Raw genomic sequence first — 20,899 nt, 5'->3', positions numbered from 1 at the left:
GGGATAAAGTTGGAAAGCACTTGGAAAGGAAATAGGTGACTTGACCTGTTTTAGGCTGTAGTCACAATATCTAGTTATCTGCAGTTTCCTTGCTGAGGTAAATCAATATGTAAGTTAGCTGACTTGTTCATTACCATGAAAGGAGTTAAAATCAGCTTAAGATTCCTGGTGGTGTAAAAAAAATCTAAAAATGTATAAATTTCAAATGAGTCTGTAAAATAGATAGTATGATATAATGGGAAGAGCATAGGTTCACCTGGGTTCAAATCTATGAGACCCTGCCCCTCAGGTTCTTCATCTGCATAGTAGAGGTACTAATTGTACCACCACCCAGAAGTTGATGTGATGATTAGATGAGTCGTACGTGTAAATTAATTAGAACAGTACCTTGCACATAGTATGCACTCCATATGTAATAGTAGCAGTGGTAATAGTAACAGTTCTTACTATTCCTCTTTTATTTCTACTCAAAGGCAATAACAGTACCTTGTGCACAGAAAGCACTCAGCTCCTTTCTTATTCAGCTTGCTTATCTTCCTCTTGTTTTCCTCCCCATGAGCTTGTAGGACAGATATAACTGGCTAAATCCCAGCCTTTTTCACTCCAGATTAACTTCCATGTAACTTCTTCTCTACCATTTAATAAAGTGCCTCAAAGTTCTGTAAAGGATACACAGGTGTCCCTAAAGTCTGGAATCATGGACAAGGCATCTAGTCTATGGGCACCTAGTCTGTAAAAGAATAAAATATTACCTATACTGTTAAACCTTATGAATACCCTGTAGAAATAGTTCTTCCAAAGTTAAACCAAACATATATACAATGGAATACCACTCAGCCATAAAAAAGAATGAAATAAAGCCATTTGCAGCAACAGGGATGCATCAAGAGATTATCATACTAAGTGAAGTAAGTCAGAAAGAGAAAGGCAGATACCATATGATATCACTTATGTGTGGAATCTAAAATATGGCACAAATGAACCTATCTATGAAACAGACTCACAGACATAGAGAACAGACTTGTGGTTGCCAAGGGGGAGGGCAGGTGGGGGAGGGATGGATTGGGAGTTTGGGGTTAGTAGGTGCAAACTATTACGTATAGAATGGATAAACAAAAAGGTCCTACTGTATAGCACAGGGAACTATATTCAATATCCTGGGATAAACCATAATGGAAAAGAATATTAAAAAGAATGTATATATGTGTATAACTGACTCACTTTGCTGTACAACAGAAATTAACACAACATTGTAAATCAACTACAATTTAAAAAAAAAATTATTTTTAATGGTTAAACCAAAAAGAAATAGAGCAGGCCAAAATGCCTTGCTTTCAAAGCTTTCCCCACTCATGAGAGGTTGAGAAAGAAACATATGAACTTCCCTATGGCATCACCCTTTCTTAATTATGTTTAAAATATCAGTTACTTAAATCAGGGCTCCATACATCTATACATTGTGAGAAGTTCCTTTTCATTCCTTCAAAGCCTTTAAGTCACAGAGGAACTGCTGGCACTGAAGGTGGTCATGACAAGGCAGGAATGGGTGGATGCTGCCACCAGCAGTGGTTGAGAAGGGGATTAGTACTCACGATTGGTTTGGAAACTCAAATAAAACTGGGATCTACCTCAGTACACAGGTTCAAGACCACAAATATGGTTATATGTTATTAATCATTTTTTTAGTTTCAGAAAGAAAAATGATTGCTATTGCTTATATTTAGAATTATATTTTTATATATTAATAATTCAAAAACTTGAATATAACTTCATATACAAATTTTCAGGAACATACACACTATATTTGTAGAGCCCTGAGGCTCTACATTTTTTAATGTGTAATCTGGAGATCCCCAATTATCTGAATTTGTAAATGTAACTGATCACTGTTAAACCAAATGTTCTTAGCCTCCAGGAGAACCACAAGATGAAGATGCTATGTTAATCGAAGAAGTGAACGGATTTCCATCCTTTAAAAGGTCACCAGTAACTTCTTCAGAGCGACTACACTTAAATCCACCTAAATCCGATAAAGTCCTCACAAATGGTACTGAGAAGAACTCCAGTTCCTTCCTGTCCAGCATGGATCATGCTGCCTCTGGGCCCAGGAAATCATCCTCTGGAACCTCCTACGGCAGAAGGCCCCGGGGCACATCCCTAAATTCCCAGCGGTTTCCGTTAGTAATTTCAAAAGCACCCAGTGGGGACCTTTTGGATAAACATTCTGAACTCTTTTCTAACAGACATTTGCCATTCACCCCACGCACTTTAAAAACAGAAGCAAAATCTTTCCTGTCACAGTATCGATATTATACACCTGCCAAAAGAAAAAAGGATTTTACAGATCAGCAGATAGAAGCTGAAACTCAGACTCAATTAAGCAGGTATGGCACAACAGCCAATAGTAGATCCTTCAAGATGTGGTAGAAATTAAATAATATTCCTTACTTTATATCATGTACCCTGTGTGCCACACTTAAGGTCTGGTAGTGCCCTTTTGATTAGAATGAGGTTAATGTGGCTTTTCCTTCTGCATGAATCACTAGAACTATCAGAGTAATTGTTGAAAAAATAAATAGCTATTAAACTTGTCAAGCTCCTTATAAACATGAATGTTACATATTTTAATTTATTGTTTCAAACATGGTACTAGAACTTTTGTATGTTTTTAAATATACTTTCAGAGAATCCGTAAAATATGTCATCAGACAGCATTTGTGTAAATATGTTTATTGATTTATGTTAGAAATGGCAAAACAATGGGCTGTATTGGGGGAGAAAAAGCAACTGTTTGTCTAACTACTCCTATGCTTCCCTCCCTGCAAATACTCAGAAACAGCTCCTCAGGTATAATGTAGACAATTGGGATAATTTCTGGAAATTAAGTATAATTTGCCTCAATAATATTTTCATATACAGTAGTGCCTGGCACATAATGAATATTCATTAAAGGTTGCCAGATGATTGAAGAAAGAAACAAATCTTGTAAAAGATTGAGTGGTAGCGGATTTGTGATTGTTTTTCCTAGTGTTATATAAATGAGTACTTATCTGGTGCTAGGTTTTAATTATTTTTAAAAGTAAACAATTTATGACTAGTATTCTTTTGTCTGGGTAAAGATAAGAGGTATAGTAAGATCAGTCTGTATACATTTAAAGAATTAAGGAATTAAATCTAATGATAGAATTTTTAAGTGAAGAAGAAATGAGGGAAGCAAATACAACGAATACTTTTCTGATTATATTTTTGACAAATTTTGAAGATAATGCTTTCCATTTCCCTAGTCCCATTCTGTCCAACTGAAATCTAGCTGCTATTCAAAAAAAGGAAAAAGAGGCATATGTAATCCAAACCATATCTATTTCCCAATTATATAATTAGAAATTACACATTCTACAAGAATAGATGCATTTTATCTCTCATGTTTGAAGTTTATTTTTTTTTAGCCAGTAAAGCTTATTATCACAGTGTTTATATTTTGAAGATTTAACAATAATTTCTTTTAAAATATTACAGCTTTCAATCTGGTTTTGAGACAGTTGAGATTAAGAACTTCACAGATTCAGAAATGAACATAAAGCAGGTAATAAAAATGAGATTTCTTTGTGTCCCACATTAGAATTATAGCTGCTTTAACAGAACATGTGTAGCTATTTGGACTATGAAGAATAATCTCTTGATGACACTTCTTGCATGTGATACAACCAGTATACAGAAGTATTGCTTGTTTACAGATGGTTGTAGGTCTCTGTGAGTGGCCAGGTGGATCCTACCCAATCCAGGAAGTCATTTTTTGTTGGCAACGTTTCTAGGTGGTTGGTTGGCTGGCTGGATAGACCGGTGGATGAGTAAAATACCTTATGTTCTTTTCAAAGTTGCAGACTTGGATCACTAAGGGAGCCAGAAAAGTTGTGCAGAAGTTATTTTAGTTTCTATGCCTGTATTTTTTTTAAAGAATTGCCACTGATTATATTATTGGAAGTAATACATTTTATAAAAACAGATGGATATCATTCTCCTGTGCTTGCTTTTACTTTTTTCTAGACTGTAAAGATCTTTTTTAGTGTTCGTATTTTGAATGTTTAGCAATCGTTTATTTTAAAATATTACAGCTTTAAGTCTGACTTTGAGATATAAACTGATTATTTTTATTTTAGGGGTATTAATCATACACTAATTTAAATTTATTGTTTGTGAAAAAGGTTTGTCTATTAAAATGTCAAGCAGATTCAGGGATAATATAAGCATACTCAGCTTCCCTCTTCCCTTCTGAAAATGGGTAGAGGGTCGTAGTTTTCCATCCCAGCCATTAATGGCTGTTTGACATAGGGTTCTGCCATTTAAGGCCCAAGGACAAATCTGTTCCTCTGAGAGCTGAGTTTCCACCTCTAGAAAAACTGTACTTAATGTGCAGGATCATTGGAAGGATTAAATGTTGTAGGTAAAGTACCTAGTCTGACCCGGGCTCAGTAAATGATGGCTATGACTAGCTTGAGATTTAGGAAGAGGGTTTTTAGCTCCATAGATAACTAAATAAACTAAAGCAGAAGTCCATTTTTATGACATTGTGCTCCGAATGTTTATCTAATAACCCTGTAAGAAAACGGCATGTCCCCTTACTCCATAATCAACTTGAGGAAGCTAGTAAGAGTATTAGCTACAGTAGATAGACCATCCTAACAGCACTTTTAAAATGGTAAAGCACTACACATAAATTAGCATTCTAGAGATTAACTCGGATAATGCAAGGAAATGCTTGACACAGTATCGGGCCCCTCGTAAGCGTTCTATAAAAGTAGGCTGCCATTATTTTTGTTTTTTTCTTTATATTGTTGTTCATACTGCCGGAGCTACCACTGCTTCTACAATACATATTTGATAGGTTGGCATTTGAAACAGATGGGCTATTTGAGTTTCTGAATAATTGGCTATTTTCTCTCAAGTTTACTTATTTGCTTGGTTTCTCTTTATATGTTTATTTGTGGTATTCTTTAATGTCATTTAAAATATTCGTCATTAAAATATAAGAAATTGTTTTACCTTTAAATAAATTTAAGAAAAAAGTCTTGATTGTATGAAAAGTGAATTCTGAAACATCCTTTGTCCTGATATATCAGTCACATTTATCTACTGGGTATCTCTGTTCAACTATTTTTGGAAATTTCCTGTTTTGCTTTAGTTCTGCTTTCATAATGTATTTTTGAAGCAAAATAAAGATTTATTCTTCTCATTGCATCCCCAGGCATCTAGCTGTATGTCGTATGGTACCAAAGGAAAAATAACCCCTTTACCTTTACAAGGACATGAATTACCATGGGATGAGGTTAAAGACAGTGCTCTTCAGTGTTCCTCATCAAGGTATTTCACCTGATTATATCTAACTGCTTTCCTGTGTAACAGACATACAGACTTTGCAACATGAGGGGACTTCCCTGGCGGTCCAGTGGTTAAGACTTCGTTCTTCCACTCCAGGGGGTGAAGGTTTGACCCTGGTCAGGGGAACTAAGATCCCACGTGCCGCGTGCTGTAGGGGGGCGGTGGCAGGGGACAGACACTTCAGACTTGGAAACATGAGTACTGTTTTAACTGAATGCTCTCCCATCTGTTTTGGTATTACACAATTCAGTGGCCCTGTTAGTTTTACTAAGGAAGTATTACGAAGTAGGTAGTCACTAAAAGTGTAAATGAATTCATTTTGCTAATTCATTAATAAAGGGAAAAGGGACACAGGCTTGTATTATTTACTATCCCTCTTCATTATGAGAAAGGATTTTCCGCAAGACAGATCCTCCAGCGGTGATGCTAACCAGTTTACGTGGCACAGATAGTACTGAAGAACCCTACCATTTGAGGATTCAGCATTTGCGCTTTTGAATATTCCTCATGTGCTAGTGCTTTATCTGTCCGTGCTTTGTAGAGGAGGCACTATTTTTTAAAACGACTCCTCATGTTTTGGAATTACAGAACACTGCGCCTAAATAAAAATGATAGCTTAGCAGGTAGTACAGAACCTAAAAAATGCCTTTGATAGCTTCAGCTGTCGAGTGCATTTCCAGTGTCAGAGTTTGGATATGAGATGAAGGAGGTGGAAGGAAAAAAAGGCTAAAGAGCAAGAATGAGACATCCTGTAGCAGACTGGAAGCAAGCACACGCAGCCCTTCAGGGCCCAGGTCTTCCCTCAGGCCTTTCCTAAGGGAGATCTCACCTGGAAAGGCTTTGTGGGGGGAGGGAGTGGCAAGGAGGTTTATTGCTGACTTCTCTGTCTGGAAATTCATGATGCTTTAGTACTCATAACTTAAGATACTCTCTTGAGCCAGTTGAGCCAGTCTTCAGTGAATATAAAGAATAACCTAAAGAAAGGGATAGTTATCTTTCCCAGTAGCTTCTATCTAAAAGAAGTAAAGTAAAATATTATAATTGAATATACCTGAATAGGAAGCTTGGAATTAACTAATGATGACATAACTGAATAATGACAAAATTTATCATAGTTAACAGCTTAAAACTTTTTTCTATAGGGAGATATGTTTCCAACATCATTTATGTTTTCATCTTAGTCAAACTAATTGTTTATGCAAGGTAAGTTTCATAGTACAATTTTTAAAAGGATCATGAATTTGTAATTACAAGACTAGTTTAAAAATCTGTCTTTGCTACCTACTAACACATGACCTTGGCAAGTTACTTAGCCTTTCTGCCCCAGGTGAATTGTTTAGGAAGTGGAAAAAATAACACCTACCTAATATACCTGACAGGGTTTTTCTGAAGATTAGATTAGATAATGAATGTGAAAAGTGCTTTAAAATTCTGAAACATATTATTACTAACATATTACTATATGCCAAATCATTGTTTTGTTCAAATACTCTAATTTTCTCTTTCCAGGGCAGTATGTCAATGTTCCCTGCAGCCTCCTTCAGGGAGAAAAATCTATTCTGAGTAAGATATTTTTGACTTCTTCATTTTGCTTAGTGGAAATGAAGAATTAAGACTCACACAAATTATTATTAAATTAGTCAGGATTGAATACTAATCTTTCTTTACAACCAGCTTTGGGGTTCAGCCGTATAATGCACACCAAATCTGAGAAAATGACCAGAATTTTCTGAAATAATTATTAATCACTTCATCTTTATGTCCAGTAGAAATTTGTCCCTAAGTTAATAATACTTGCTATTTTTTATAATTAGTACCCATAATTTTTATTTTTATAAATAAAAATAATAAAGAATAATAAAGATGAGTTTTAGAGAAATGTAGGCTTGGTAGCTCAGGATACCATTCTTGGAGGTTTCTAACTTCACCAGTTTTTTGCAGATAAAAAACCCACTTCTGGGTTTGAATGTAGTTTTAGTTAAGCTGCATTTTTTCAGGGAAAACAATCTACTTTTATAGACTTTCATTTATTCTCAAACTTGCTGCCTGTGAATTGGTTTGAAAGCGTATTTTTTATGCAGTATTTTAATCTTCTATTTGATTTGCTAATTAACTCTTTCCCTTGTATTTACTTTTTCAGTAATTGAGTAGTTACTTGCTATTTACATTTTCTATCATCACTGATTTTTAGCTAATTAAAATCAAACCTATAATAGTACCCTAATTTTCTTGTAATAACTTGTAAAATATAGTTAACTCAGAAGATAATATAACAGAGAAATGTGTCCAAGTAATTAAAAATTATTACTGTATATACACAGATTTTTCTTTTAGAATATTTTTCCTCATCTCCAAACCTTTTGAGGAAAAAAAATAATTTTTTCTGCTCAGTAAATTTCTCAACCTTAAAACAGTATGCTCTCCTAGGAGCAGGAGAGGATTTCATCGTTGAAGTTCCTGTTTCTCTGGATGACTTTCTTCCTTCCCTTCTGCCATGCAGAGGGACTCACACCTCTGCTGCTGGACCTGGTCAGGAGCCAGAGGAAATTTAAAATGCTTGTCAAGAACACGGGCCCCCGGTGGGTCACACCTAGTTGCCCTCTTGGCACTGCCCCTGGTTGCTTTCTGTTCTGTTTTGTTTTGTTTAATCCTTGCTTATTTTTTACTTCCTGATGAATGTTTCAGACATCTATGAAGTTTCACTCTATTAGGGAATATTGTCTCATCTTTAATACCAATAAATATCCTTGCATAATTTGAGAAGGTAGATGTAATATTTGTTTTATAATATTCCTCATAATAATGTGAGATGGAAGTACATTTGTAATAGTACAGATATTTCTAATTAGGTACTCATGTTTCCTATCATTTTCAGAGTAAATAAGCAGTGATTTTTTATGCTGTATATCACTTTGCCTTCACAGTGAAGAAGAACTGTTGTATCTGAGTTTCATTGAAGATGTAACAGATGAAATTTTGAAACTTGGTTTATTTTCAAACAGGTTAGATTTTTAAAAATGTATTATAGTGGTTGAATGATATATTAAATACTCTTCATTTGGTGTTAATTTTTTAAAGTTATTTCCACATATTAGGAAATGAAAATGATATTGCTTTCTTAGGGGATCATGTTCTTATAATTGATGTAATTGTTCTTATAATTGATAGTAAATTATAAAGGATGTTTAATTCATACTCTAAGGCGAGTTCACAGTTTGGGGAGGTAGAGAAAAGAATAGAGAGTTTGTTCATTAAATACTGTCATATCTCTTAAATACAGAGAACAAATTGCCAGAGGTGGGGCAGGAGGGGCAGAATGGTTGAAGGGGGTCCAAAGGTACAGACTTCCATTTATAAAATAAACAAGTCATGGGGATATAATGTACAACATCATGACTGTAGTTAATAATATCATATTGTATATTTGAAAGTTACCAGGAGAATAGATCTTAAAAGTTCTCATTACAAGAAAAAAATTTTCTGTAACTACATATGTTAACAGATGTTAACTAGATTTATTGTGGTGATTATTTTACGATATATACAAATATCAAATCATTACGTTGTACACCTTAATATAATATATGGCAATTATACCTCAATTTCAAAAAAAATTATCACAAAGAAAAAGAAATGGTATCCATAATTTTTGTTATAAATTTATTTATTTTTGGTTGCATTGGGTCTTCATTGCTGCACGTGGGCTTTCTCTAGTTGCGGCGAGTGGGAGCTACTCTTCATTTCAGTGCACAGGCTTCTCATTGTCATGACTTCTCTTGTTGTGGAGCACGGACTCTAGGTGTGCGGGCTTCAGTAGTTGCAGCACACGGGCTCAGTGGTTGTGGCTCTCGGGCTTCAATAGTTGCGGTATATGGGGTCAGTAGTTGTGGCTCACGGGCTCTAGAGTGCAGGCTCAGTAGTTGTGGCGTACAGGCTTAGTTGCTCCATGGCATGTGGGATCCTCCAGACTGGGGCTCGAACCCATGTCCCCTGCATTGGCAGGCAGATTCTTTTTTTTTAATAATTTATTTATTTTTATTTTTGGCTGTGTTGGGTCTTCGTTGCGTGCAGGCGTTCTTTAGTTGCATCAAGTGGGGGCTACTCTTTGTTGCAGTGTGCAGGCTTCTCATTGCGGTGGCTTCTCTTATTGCAGAGCACAGGCTCTAGGCATACGGGCTTCAGTAGTTGTGGCACGTGGGCTCAGTAGTTGTGGTTTGTGGACTCTAGAGCACAGCTCAGTAGTTGTGGCATGCAGGTTCAGTAGTTGTGGCTCACAGGCTCTAGAGCACAGCCTCAGTAGTTGTGGCGCATAGGCTTAGTTGCTCTGCAGCATGTGGGATCTTCTTGGACACGGGTTCGAGCCTCCTGCATTGGCAGGAGGATTCTTAACCACTGTGCCACCAGGGAAGCCCCTGGTATCCATATTTTAAAGAAAACCATAAAACTGTCTTTATTCACAGATGACATTATCACGCATGTAAAAATCCCATACAGTCTACAAAGAAACAAGCCAAAAAAATACTGTTATATCCGTTAGTTTATAATAGACTAGTAAACTAAATTTTGCTGTTTCTTTGCAAATATCCATCATCTCTTTTTACTATTTGAAACTGTCATGAGAATCAAAAGCAAGCTTTTTTTTTGTTACAACTGTTACTAGTAACGTGAGGACAAATTAAAGGCTACATTTGCACACTGTGAGTGAAAGGGGAAGTTTGCAAAACCAGATTAGTATTGTATATCTTAAGGAAACTGTGTGGTCCTGAGCCAGCTTATACATTTATTTAGCTGAAATTCATTTAGATAAAACTTTATGATATGTATCATAGGACCCCTTTATGTATATGCTACGTGCTTTCCATCATAATAATATGTGAAGTGCAGACATTTTTAATGAGTTATTTCTATTTCTATATGAAGTTTCTTACAGTGAACATTTTCATTATTAGTATAAAAAGCTACACCAAAAAGACCTGAATTTTTTTACAGTAATTCTGTTTACCTCTTTATGTTAAAAAGGAATGTTTGCATAATGGGTGTAGAGTTTTAGATTTGCAGGATGAAAAAGTTCTATTGATCGGTTTCACAAGTGTGAATATACGTAATGCCACTGAACCGTAGATTTAAAATTGGTTAAGATGGGGCTTCCCTTCCAAAAAAAAAAAAAAAAAAAAAAAAATTGGTTAAGATGGTAAATTTTGTGTGTTCTTTTTACCACTACCACAGCAAAAACATTGATACCAACTGTAAATAAAAACAATAAAGCAAAGGTTAGAAGCCAAAACAAAAATGGTTGGCATGAAAAATTGTATTTATGCTTAAAAAACTCACATTTTTCTTTTAGATTATAAGGCTGTTTATTATGGCAATTTTTATAGTAGCACCAAAAAATCGAATCAACCTACATGTTGAATAGTAAAGGTTCAGCTGAATAAATTGTAGAATATAATGGTAAGTTCTGTTCAGATTTTAAATGATGTTGTAGAAGTGAATTTATTGATGCATAAAGATGTTCAAAATATATAGTTGATTAGAAAAAACAATATAGATATCAAAACAGTATGTATTGTGTAATCCCAATTTTAGTAAAGAAATATATATGCATAGAACAGTGCCCAGAAGTGAATGGTCCAAACATTATTGATAGTTTTAAAATACAGAATACAGATTTCTTGGACTTTTTAAACATTTCAAATAATTCAGAAAAACTAAATCTAAGATTGGCTTATAACTTCACTGAGAGTAACAAATGGTAAAATGAAACCGGTTGATATACTCCTGTGATAGCTAGACAAGCATGGTGTAGTTGAAAGAATGTGTCTGGAGCCAGACATATCTGGGTTTCATTCTCTTAATTGCTTGTGACCTTAGGGAGAGTAAACCATCATCTTAGACTATGTCGTTTTCTCATCTTTTAAAATGGGTTTTATAATACCTTTGTCTCCCAGTATTGGTCATGATTAGAGAGGTATAATGATTATTATTTGTCCAGCACAAATGTCTAACACTTAGTGGTGCTTAATAAGTGATAACTTTAGGTTTTTATGTGAATTTACTATGAGTGGAATTTTTTTCAAGTACAATTTGGAAGCATTGTAAGGTAACTCTTTACAAAATTCTTTGTAAAGAATTTTCTTTAGGCGTTTGCTTTTGGGGGGTTGTATATGTGAAAGAGAAAGAGGGGGGAAGGCTTTTGATGTTTGTGTATGTGTGTGAGAGAAAAAAGATAAAGAGCTTTTAGTGTGTGTGTGGGGTGGAACCTAACTGAAGTTATTTTATTAACAGAAATGTAAGTAGCATGCAGTCTTTTTAGAAGAAACATTGGCATCTGTTACATAACTAAAACATAGTGGAAGCCATACTAGCTTCCAAATTGGAGAACTTGACAGGACAGGGAAGGATTAGTGTTTATCTCTGGAAGGAAAAAGGGTAATCTAAAGCATATTTTCCAACCTTTAGTAGTTTATTTATTGTATGGCTATTTTATATTTAGTTGATTTTCTGATTTTGAGACATTAACATTTTTATTTATCATTTGTAGGTTTCTAGAACGACTGTTTGAGAGACATATAAAACAAAATAAACATCATTTGGAGGAGGTTTGTTGTCTTTAGAACTTCATTAGAAAATTTCTAATATAGAAAGAATTTTAAAGTTTTACCATACTCTCAATCAATGCATTAAAAGCAAGCACTTTTTTTGCCTTGTGCTTTTTTGTGTACTCTGGGGGTGAGGGGTGCGGGCAGAATGTGGAAGAAGTTTGAATCCTGCTGAGGTTAGCAGCACTGCAGACAAAAGTAATTCAATTTGACTAGCTTAATTAATATTATTATTCTTGTATTTTTTTTAACTCCAGGAAAAAATGCGCCACCTGCTACATATCCTAAAGGTGGACTTAGGCTGCATGTCCAAGGAAAACTCAGTAATGCTAGATGATGTTGGTATGTTGCATTTACTTGATTTTGAAAAGGCTGAGAATTCAGAACAAAATGAATATAAAAATGAACAAGATTTAGCCATTCAACAGGAACGTCAAGAATACCAAAAAGCTTTGACTATGTTATTGTCTGTTCCAAAGGATGAGAACAAGATAGTCTCTTCACCAAATGAATTTTTCCTGCCTGTCTATAAATCACAGGATTCAGAAGGGGTTATAATTCAACAGGTAAATGATGAAACGAATCTTGGAACTTCAGTTTGGGATGAAAAAAATGTAAGTATGTCAGACAGTTTACTAGACCAAGAAACTTCTGTGAATGTCATTGAAGGAGACAGTGACAATGAAAAAGTCGAGACTTCAAATGAATTGTGTTGTTTTAGCACAGCACTCTCCCCGTCTGTTCAGTTATGCAGTGTCAAAGATGGTAATCAGGACATGGAAGGACCAACTCTCAAAATCATGGAAATGAGCATTGAGGACTGATCTTTGGATGCTTGATCTTCATTAATAAGTATCCCAAATGGCCAATAATTCAATATTCCTTTCACTTTTTTTTTACTTTATATTAAGATTTGTTTGTTTTCTATGTTGTATAATAAATTACTGTAAATTTAGCAGCTTGAAACAGCACACATGTATTATTTATCCCACAGTTTTTCTGTGGACCAAGAGTCTGAGCACAGCATAGATGGGTCCTGTGCCCTTGGTCTCACAAATCTATAATCCAGGTGTTGGCTTGGGCTGTGGTCTCATCTGGAGGCTGGACTAAGGGTAGATTCTGCTTCCAAACTCTTTTCAGGTTGTTGGCATAATTTCTTTCCTTGTAACTTTAGGTTTGAGGGCTTTAGGTTCTTGCCGGCTGCGGCCATTGGCCACCCTTAGCGATTAGAGGCTGCCCGCCATTCCCTGTTACTTGGCCCTCTCCATAAACAGCTCACAGCCTGGCTGCTTGCTTCTCTAAGGCTAGCAGGAGAAAGAGAGAGACTGCTAGCAAGATGGAGTCTCATAAAACGTAATCATAACATGATCACAGGAATGATTTCTATCACCTTTGCCATATTCTTTTGGTTAAAAGCAAGTCACAGGTCCTACCCCCACTTAAGAGGTAGGATACAAGGGTGTGAATGCCAGAAAGTGAGAATCACTGGGGTCTCCTTAGGATCTGTTGGCCACAATTTCTAAAGTTCCTTTATAGGGGAACATATTTTGCACAGACATAAGTGGTTTTCTAGGCAGTGGGAAAGGGCCTGTGATCTGGAGTGGCTATTGAAACATTAAGCCTTGTCTACAGTATCTGTAATTTTCTTTCTTCTCACTCTCCTGCATTATCTAAAGTGTCAAGGCCTTTCTGGTTATCAGTGAGCTAGGATGGCCTGTCAGCTATCTGAAAAATCATCCCTTCTTGTGACGGAAAACATTCTACCAGAACTAGTCTGATACCCTCCCCTTGCCCTTGTAGTTCATGAATGGGCTCCTTACTATTCCAGTGTGCCTCAGAGGACTCATCTCTACTTACGTCTTTTCAACCACTCACAACATGGTAACTAAATATGAGTGCCTGTTATATACGAAGTGTCATGCCTAGGCACCATGGGGGGTAAAAAGATGAAACAGAATAATGATGATAACCCAAGTGTTCTTCTAGGAACTTGGCAATTTCCTCCAAGTATCGCGTTCCTCGGGCTTTTATCATGCTTTGCCCACACAAGTGTTTCCCAGAAGGTGGTGCCTACCACTGGAGATTTAGAGCTGATTTCTGGTGGTAGATGGGTGACAGGTTCGTCTCATGTGTGGGAAGCTGTGTTCAGGATCCAGGCTTAGGGACTACCTGCAAAATACGTACCTGTCAAGTACTGCCAACTTTTTCCATCGATTTCCTCTCAAACACTGAAAGTCATGATGCTCTGTTCTGTGAACAGCCGAAGCTAATACAACATGGCGGGGCTGGGTGCCCAAGCCAATTCTGCCCCGATATCTTGTGACCCGAGTCACACTGCTGCAGTCCTTCCTCGGCTCCACCTACCCTCTGCTCTCACCTCTGGAATTCTTACCTTACCCCCTAAACAACCCCTCCTTTCCCCACCCTGCAGTCCTCTTTCACCGGCTAAAATATCCCAGCACTATTCTTGGCTCCCAGCCTGGGTCTCCCCCATCAGTCATACTTCACCCCTCTGCTTGCTTCTTGGACTCCTCCTTTCAGGCCCCAGGGCTACTTTCTTTAGTCTCAGCCTTACTCTGCCACAAACCCCTCACGCCGCTATCCATGTAAGTACCTCAGACTCACTGCCCTGGTTCAGATTTTCCTCCCTGTGCTGAAGCTGCCATCCTGTTCAAGGCCTTCTCAGTAACTACCTTCTTGCTGCTCGTCCACCCTTTGGGCCCCGCTTCAGTCTACTGTTGCCTGCCCTGCTTTGACATGTCCCGTCTTCTCTAGCATCCAACTCTGGGTACTTTTGTTTCTGGGGCCATGAGCCATCCTAACTTTTATACCTGTTAGGGTATCCTGTTGTTATCCTCAGGTTTCCCTGTAAAATTTAAGTTTAAAGAGATGAGTTGGTTTAAAAACACATTAAAAGTGGTTCTCAGATGGCAAAAGTTGTGTAAAGGTAGGAAGTGAATGGTAAGTTTGGGAAACACTGGCTTAGACCCGAAGCAGCACATCAATTTATATCTTTCCCTCTACTTCTCCCACAGCCCATTCTCCGCTCTGACTAGTAGCGTCATGATGAGTGAGCCTCTTGAGCCAGACTGCTCAGGTTTGATCCTTATGAGCTGCGACTTTCAGCTGGTTACTGAGCTTCCTTCTGCTTTTCATTTGTTGGATGGGGGTACGTAGTTATAGAGCCTTCATCGCAGGGCTGTAAGGAGTTAAATAGGTTGTATAAGAATTAAAGACTCACAGGCTGTTATTATTTTAAAACAGACCATGTCACTCCCTTCTTTAAAAAACAAAACAAATCTTTGAGAGTTTCCTCTTGCTAACAAGAAGAGGTACAGGCCCCTTTGAATTTTTCATAAAGTCATGTTTTCCTCCCAATTCATCTCTTGCCATGTTCTCCCAAGCATCCTAAGTGTCTGTCACATCTAATTATTTGTTCCCTAAACATACAGAGGTTTGTCCTCTCTCTCTATGCCTTTGCACTTGCTATCTGCTCCAAATATCATCTCCCCTCTACTGCCCTTGGGAGCCTTTGACAGCCCAGATTGAATGTAACACTGAAACCTTGAGTGATAGTTGCAACAAATGTCCCCCCTGCTCTGGGTGAGATCTTTCGTACCTACCATACGAATTATAATATTGTTTACGAACGCACCTGGTCTCCTGTCTAGACTATGGGCTTCTCAAAAGAAAGGACCTGTTTCTCTTTGGATCCCCAAAGCATGAATGCATTTGTTCATGGAGGGAGATAGTTTGACCTTGAGGGGATGTTTAGCTCCAGACAAGGTTATAGGGAAAACAGGACAGATATTTTCTCCTCTTTATACTCAGAGTGCCAATTTCCCATAAAGAAGGGGCAATGTAGCAAATTGCTAAATTACATGAAAATTTCCTCATTTTCTCACTTTTAAAATGGTTTAAAATATAAATTAGCCTCTTCCTGAGAAGCCTTAAAAAGTTACATTTTTCCCCATGAAGCCAGTTAGAAAAGATCAGAATAGATTTTATGGGGCAAGATGACAATTTGCCAAGTGGATTAATTAGCTGTGTGGTTGCCAGTGAATTACTTTATCCTGGGCCTTTGTTTAAAAAAGTTTGGATTAGATGATCCAAAGATTTCTCTTAGTTTTAATATGCCAAAGTTAGTCTTAGCTTAATTCTTAGGGTCTTTAGAAATTATAAGTGAAATAAATTACACCTAGAAGTGGAAATTCCTCTCCCCCTTCATGTGCTAGTATAGTTCTGGAAAGCAGTCTGCTAAACTGATTCACATGCTGGTGATAGAATATGCCACCTAGCATGGTACTTTTCCCGGAACTTTTAAAAGCAGCAGATACAGCCAGTAATGGCATAGCCCCAAAAAACAAATCTGTATGTTGAATTCCAAGGCTAGGAAGAAGATGCTTTTGAATTGAGATAAGAAAAGTTTTGCTCCGAAGCCAACCTTGTTGCCTTGAGAAGTGTCTTGTACCAACGTTCAGGTTTTGAGGCAAAAATGCCTAGCAGTGTTGGATGTGAGTGTTCTATACCTTCCAAGATTTCAAAACCGGTGGGGTTGAGATGGGCCAAGATGGCAGAGTAGAAAGACCCTGAGCTCACCTTCTCTCATGGGCACACCAAAATTACAGCTATTTACAGAACAACCATGAAAAATACCAGAACCTACAAGAAAAGATCTACTACAACTAAAGAATAGAAAGAATCACGAGATGGGTAGGAGGGGTGGAGTCAAGTCCCATATCCCCAGGTGCGCAACCCACAAATGGGAGAATAATTGTAATTGCAGAGGTTCTCCCCAAGGAGCAAGGGGTCTGGACCCCACATCGGGCTCTGCAGCCCAGAGTCCTGCACCAGGAAGATGAACCCCCAGAACGTTTGGCTTTGAAGGCCAGCAGGGCTTACTTGCAGGAGTCCTAAAGTCTCTAATTTAGTCCTAGAGTCCTAAATAGAGACACACACAAAATCTCACATGCTCCAGGACCCAGGGAAGAAGCAGTCATTTGAACGGACCCTGGGTCAGACACACCTGCTGCTCAGGAGAGTCTCCTGGAGAGGCAGGAGGCAACTGCAGCTCACCCTGGGGACACAGACACTGAAAGCAGCCATTGTGGGGAGCTTTTTCTACCACCTGGACACTGGTGCCAGCCAGCACCGTTTTGTCATCCTCCCTCTAGCTTATTAGCCTCAGGACCCAAACCTGCCCCTGCCCGCCAGCCTGTAGGCACTTCAGGCCAAACAACTAGCTGGGCAGGGACACAGCCCCACCTACCAGCAGATAGGCTGCCTTAAGATCCCCTGAGCCCACAGCTGCCCCTGGACCCAGTCCTGCCCACCGGTGGGCCCAGGACCTGGCCACACACACCAGTGTAAAGGCAGTAGACCTGGAACCCCCAGGGACCCACAGCTAGAGACCACAGAACCAAGCTCCATCCACCAGTGGGCAGGAAACAGCACCAGAATCCCTGACCCCACCCACCACTGATCCTGCTCTAGCCTCAGGACCAGCCTCACTGACCAAAGGGCAACAACCAGTCACGGGACAGTTATAGCCCCACAGCCTCTGGACCCAGCCCACCTACCAGGAGGCCAGCACCTGCCCTGGGACCAGCTGAGACCTGGCCCTGCCCACTAGTAGCCCAAAACAAGCTTTGGGACACTCGAGACACCGTAGCCAGCTGTGTCAAGAAACGGCCCCACCCACCAGTGGTCAGCCACCAGCCCTGGGACCCCTGGGCCTGCAGCCAAACCTCAGAACATGACCCTGCTTGCCAGTAGACTGGTACTAGCCCCAGGACCAGGCTTCACCTACCAGTGGGTGGGCAACTGCCCTGGAGTTTCCTGGACCCGTCTTCTGCCCACCAGTGAGCCAACACTAGCCCTGGGGTCCCCTGAGGTTCTGCAGCCAGCTACCTCGTGACTCAGCCTGCCAACCAGTAGCTGGAAGCCTCTACTCAAAGCAGGGCCTGGCAACCAACCAGACAAGGGTCCAACAAAGCCTATCAGAATGCCCACAGTAGTCAGTCTGCCACAACAGAGTGACCCTCATGGGGGCACCTGTAGAGTATATAGATCTGGTGATGAGAGGGGCGTGCAATACTAGGAGGCATAGGACATCTACAACAAAAGGCCACCTGTCCGAAGTCGGGAAACATAACCAACCTACCAGATACACAAATATAAAAAGAGCAAGGTAGGCAAAATGACGCAACAGAGGAACACGTAACAAATGAAGGAAAAGATAAAACCCCAGAAGAATTAAGTGAAGTAGAGATAGGCAATCTACCTGAGAAAGCACTCGGGGTAATGATCATAAAGATGATCAAAGAACTTGGAAGAAGAATGGATGCACAGAGAAGTGAGAAGTGTTTTAAAAAGAATTAGAAAATATAAAGAGCAACCAAACAAATGAAAAATACAGTAACTGAAATGAAAAAATACACTTGAAGGAATCAACAGTAGACCAAATATGGTATGGAGGACCGGATCAGTGAATTGGAACACAGAATAGTGGAAATAACTGATGCTGACAGAAGAAAGAATGAAATGAGAACAGTTTAATAAGAGACCTCTGGGACAACATCACATGCACTAAAATTCTCATTATAGGGGTCCCAGAAGGAGAAGAGAGAGAGAGAGGGGCATAGAACACATCTGAAGACATAATAGCTGAAAACTTCCCTAACCTGGGAAAGGAAACATACATTCAACTCCAGGAACCACAGAGTCCCAAACAGTATTAACCAAAAAGGAACACACCAAGGCAAATTGTAATTATAGCAGCAAAAATTAAAGGTGAAGAGAGAATATTAAAAGCATCAGGGGAAAAGCAGCAAGTTATTCAGTACACACAAGGGAACTCCCATAAGGCTATCAGTTGACTTTTCAGAAGAAACTATGCAGGCCAGAAGGGAGTGGCAGTGTATATTTAAAGTGATGAAGGGGAAAAACTTAAAACCAAGAATATTCTACCTGGTAAGGCTCTTATTCAGATTTGATGGAGAGATCAAAAGTTTTACAGACAAGCAAAAGCTAAATGAAATCAGCATGATCAAACCAGCTTTACAAGAAATATTAAAGGGATTTCTCTAAGCAAAAACGAAAAGGCCACAACGAGAAACATGAAAATTATGGAAGCAAAAAATTCATTGGTAAAGGCAAACATACAGTAAAGGTAGTAAAAATCATCTACACACAAAGCTAGTAGGAAGGTTAAACAACAAAAGTAGTAAAATCATCTATAGTCACAAGCCACTGGGGATACACAAAACAATTAAATGTAAAGTATTATATCAAAAACGGTAATCATGTGGGAAGGAGCATACAAATGCAGTGTTGTTAAAAGGCACTTGAAATTGAGCACGGGGAGGGGGAAGGGTAAGCTGGGACAAAGTGAGAGAGTGGCATGGACATATATACACTACCAAATGTAAAACCAATAGCTAGTGGGAAGCAGCCACATAGCACAGGGAGATCAGCTCGGTGCTTTGTGACCACCTAGAAGGGTGGGATAGGGAGGGTGGCAAGGAGGGAGACGCAAGAGGGAAGAGATATGGGGATATATGTATATGTATAGCTGATTCACTTTGTTATAAAGCAGAAACTAACACACCATTGTAAAGCAATTATACTCCAATAAAGATGTTAAAAAAAAAGAAATTGGGATCAGCAACTTAAAACAATCATATGTATACATAGATTGATACATATAAACCTCATGGTAACCACAAACCAAAAATTTATAATAGATATACACCCAAAAAATAGAAAATAATCCAAACACAACACTAGAAATATTCAAATCACAAGAGAACAAAAGAAGAAATGAACAAAAAAGAAACACAAAAACAACCCCAAAACAATTAACAACATGGCAATAAAAACATATGTATCGATAATTCCTTTAACTGTCAACGGACTAAATGCTCCAATCAAAAGACATAGAGTGCCTGGATGGATACAAAAACAAGACCATACATATGCTTCCTGCAGAGACTTACTTCACATCTAAAGACACACACAGACTGAAAGTAAGGGGGTGTAAAAAGGTATTCCATGCAAATGGAAATCAAAATAAAACCAGGGTAGCAACACTTATATCAGACAAAATAGACTTTAAAACAAAGACTGTTAGAAGAGACAAAGACATTACATAACAATCAAAGGATCAATACACGAAGAAAATGTAACAATTGTAAATATATATGCACCCAACATAGGAGCACCTACATACATAAAGCAAGTATTAACAAACATAAAGGAAGAAATGGACAGTAACACAATACTAGTAGGGAACTTAATCCACTTACATCAATTTTCACTTACATTGAAAATCAATAGGAAAACACTGGCCTTAACACATTAAACCAGACGGACATAATATATATAGAACATCCCATCCAAAAGCAGCAGAATACAGGAGACTTCCCTGGTGGTCCAGTGGTTAAGAATCCACCTTCCAATGCAAGGGACATGAGTTCGATCCCTGGTTGAGGAACTAAGATCCCACATGCCGCAGGACAACTAAGCCCACACGCTGCAGCTACTGAGCCTACGCACTCTACAGCCCGTGCACCAAAACTAGAGAGAAGCCCGCGCACTGCAATGAAGAGACCATGCGCCACAATGAAAGGTCCCATGTGCCACAACTAAGACCCAATACAGCCTAAATAAATAAATATATTTTTTAAAAGCAGAATACACATTCTTTTCAAATGCACATGAGACATTCTCCAGGCTAGATCATATGCTAGGCCACAAAGCAAGCCTCAGTAAATTTAAGAAAATAGAAATCATATCAAGCATCTTTTCCAACCATGATGAGACAGGAAATCAACTACAAAAAAAATTGCAAAAATACAAACACATGGTGGCTAAACAATACGCTACTAAACAACCAATAGATCACTGAGGAAATCAAAAAATAC

At 38.4% G+C, this 20,899-nt stretch overlaps 1 protein-coding gene across 10 annotated transcripts in view; it reads left to right on the top strand.

Moving 5' to 3' along the window:
* SPATA7 (spermatogenesis associated 7) overlaps window positions 1–12,930 on the top strand; it is a 35,620-nt gene extending 22,690 nt beyond the window's left edge. For 9 of the 10 annotated variants that reach the window (XM_024736339.1, XM_024736337.1, XM_024736341.1 and 6 more), the window contains 7 exons: window positions 1,909–2,384; window positions 3,517–3,583; window positions 5,243–5,358; window positions 6,886–6,939; window positions 8,301–8,378; window positions 11,918–11,975; window positions 12,233–12,930. In XM_024736339.1, coding sequence (XP_024592107.1) covers window positions 1,909–2,384; window positions 3,517–3,583; window positions 5,243–5,358; window positions 6,886–6,939; window positions 8,301–8,378; window positions 11,918–11,975; window positions 12,233–12,799 — 1,416 coding nt within the window. In that variant the 3' untranslated portion in view covers window positions 12,800–12,930. The remainder of the gene's footprint in view (window positions 1–1,908; window positions 2,385–3,516; window positions 3,584–5,242; window positions 5,359–6,885; window positions 6,940–8,300; window positions 8,379–11,917; window positions 11,976–12,232) is intronic. The other variant, XM_024736338.1, reaches the window with a different exon arrangement.
* The last annotated feature ends 7,969 nt before the right edge of the window (window positions 12,931–20,899 follow it).

The sequence above is a fragment of the Neophocaena asiaeorientalis genome, unplaced genomic scaffold, assembly GCF_003031525.2.
Source record: "Neophocaena asiaeorientalis asiaeorientalis breed wild unplaced genomic scaffold, Neophocaena_asiaeorientalis_V1.1 scaffold152, whole genome shotgun sequence".
In the NCBI taxonomy this organism is placed as follows: domain Eukaryota; kingdom Metazoa; phylum Chordata; class Mammalia; order Artiodactyla; family Phocoenidae; genus Neophocaena; species Neophocaena asiaeorientalis.
The sequence above is the reverse complement of the archived record's forward strand: the minus strand, read 5'-3'. Positions and strand labels throughout refer to the sequence as shown.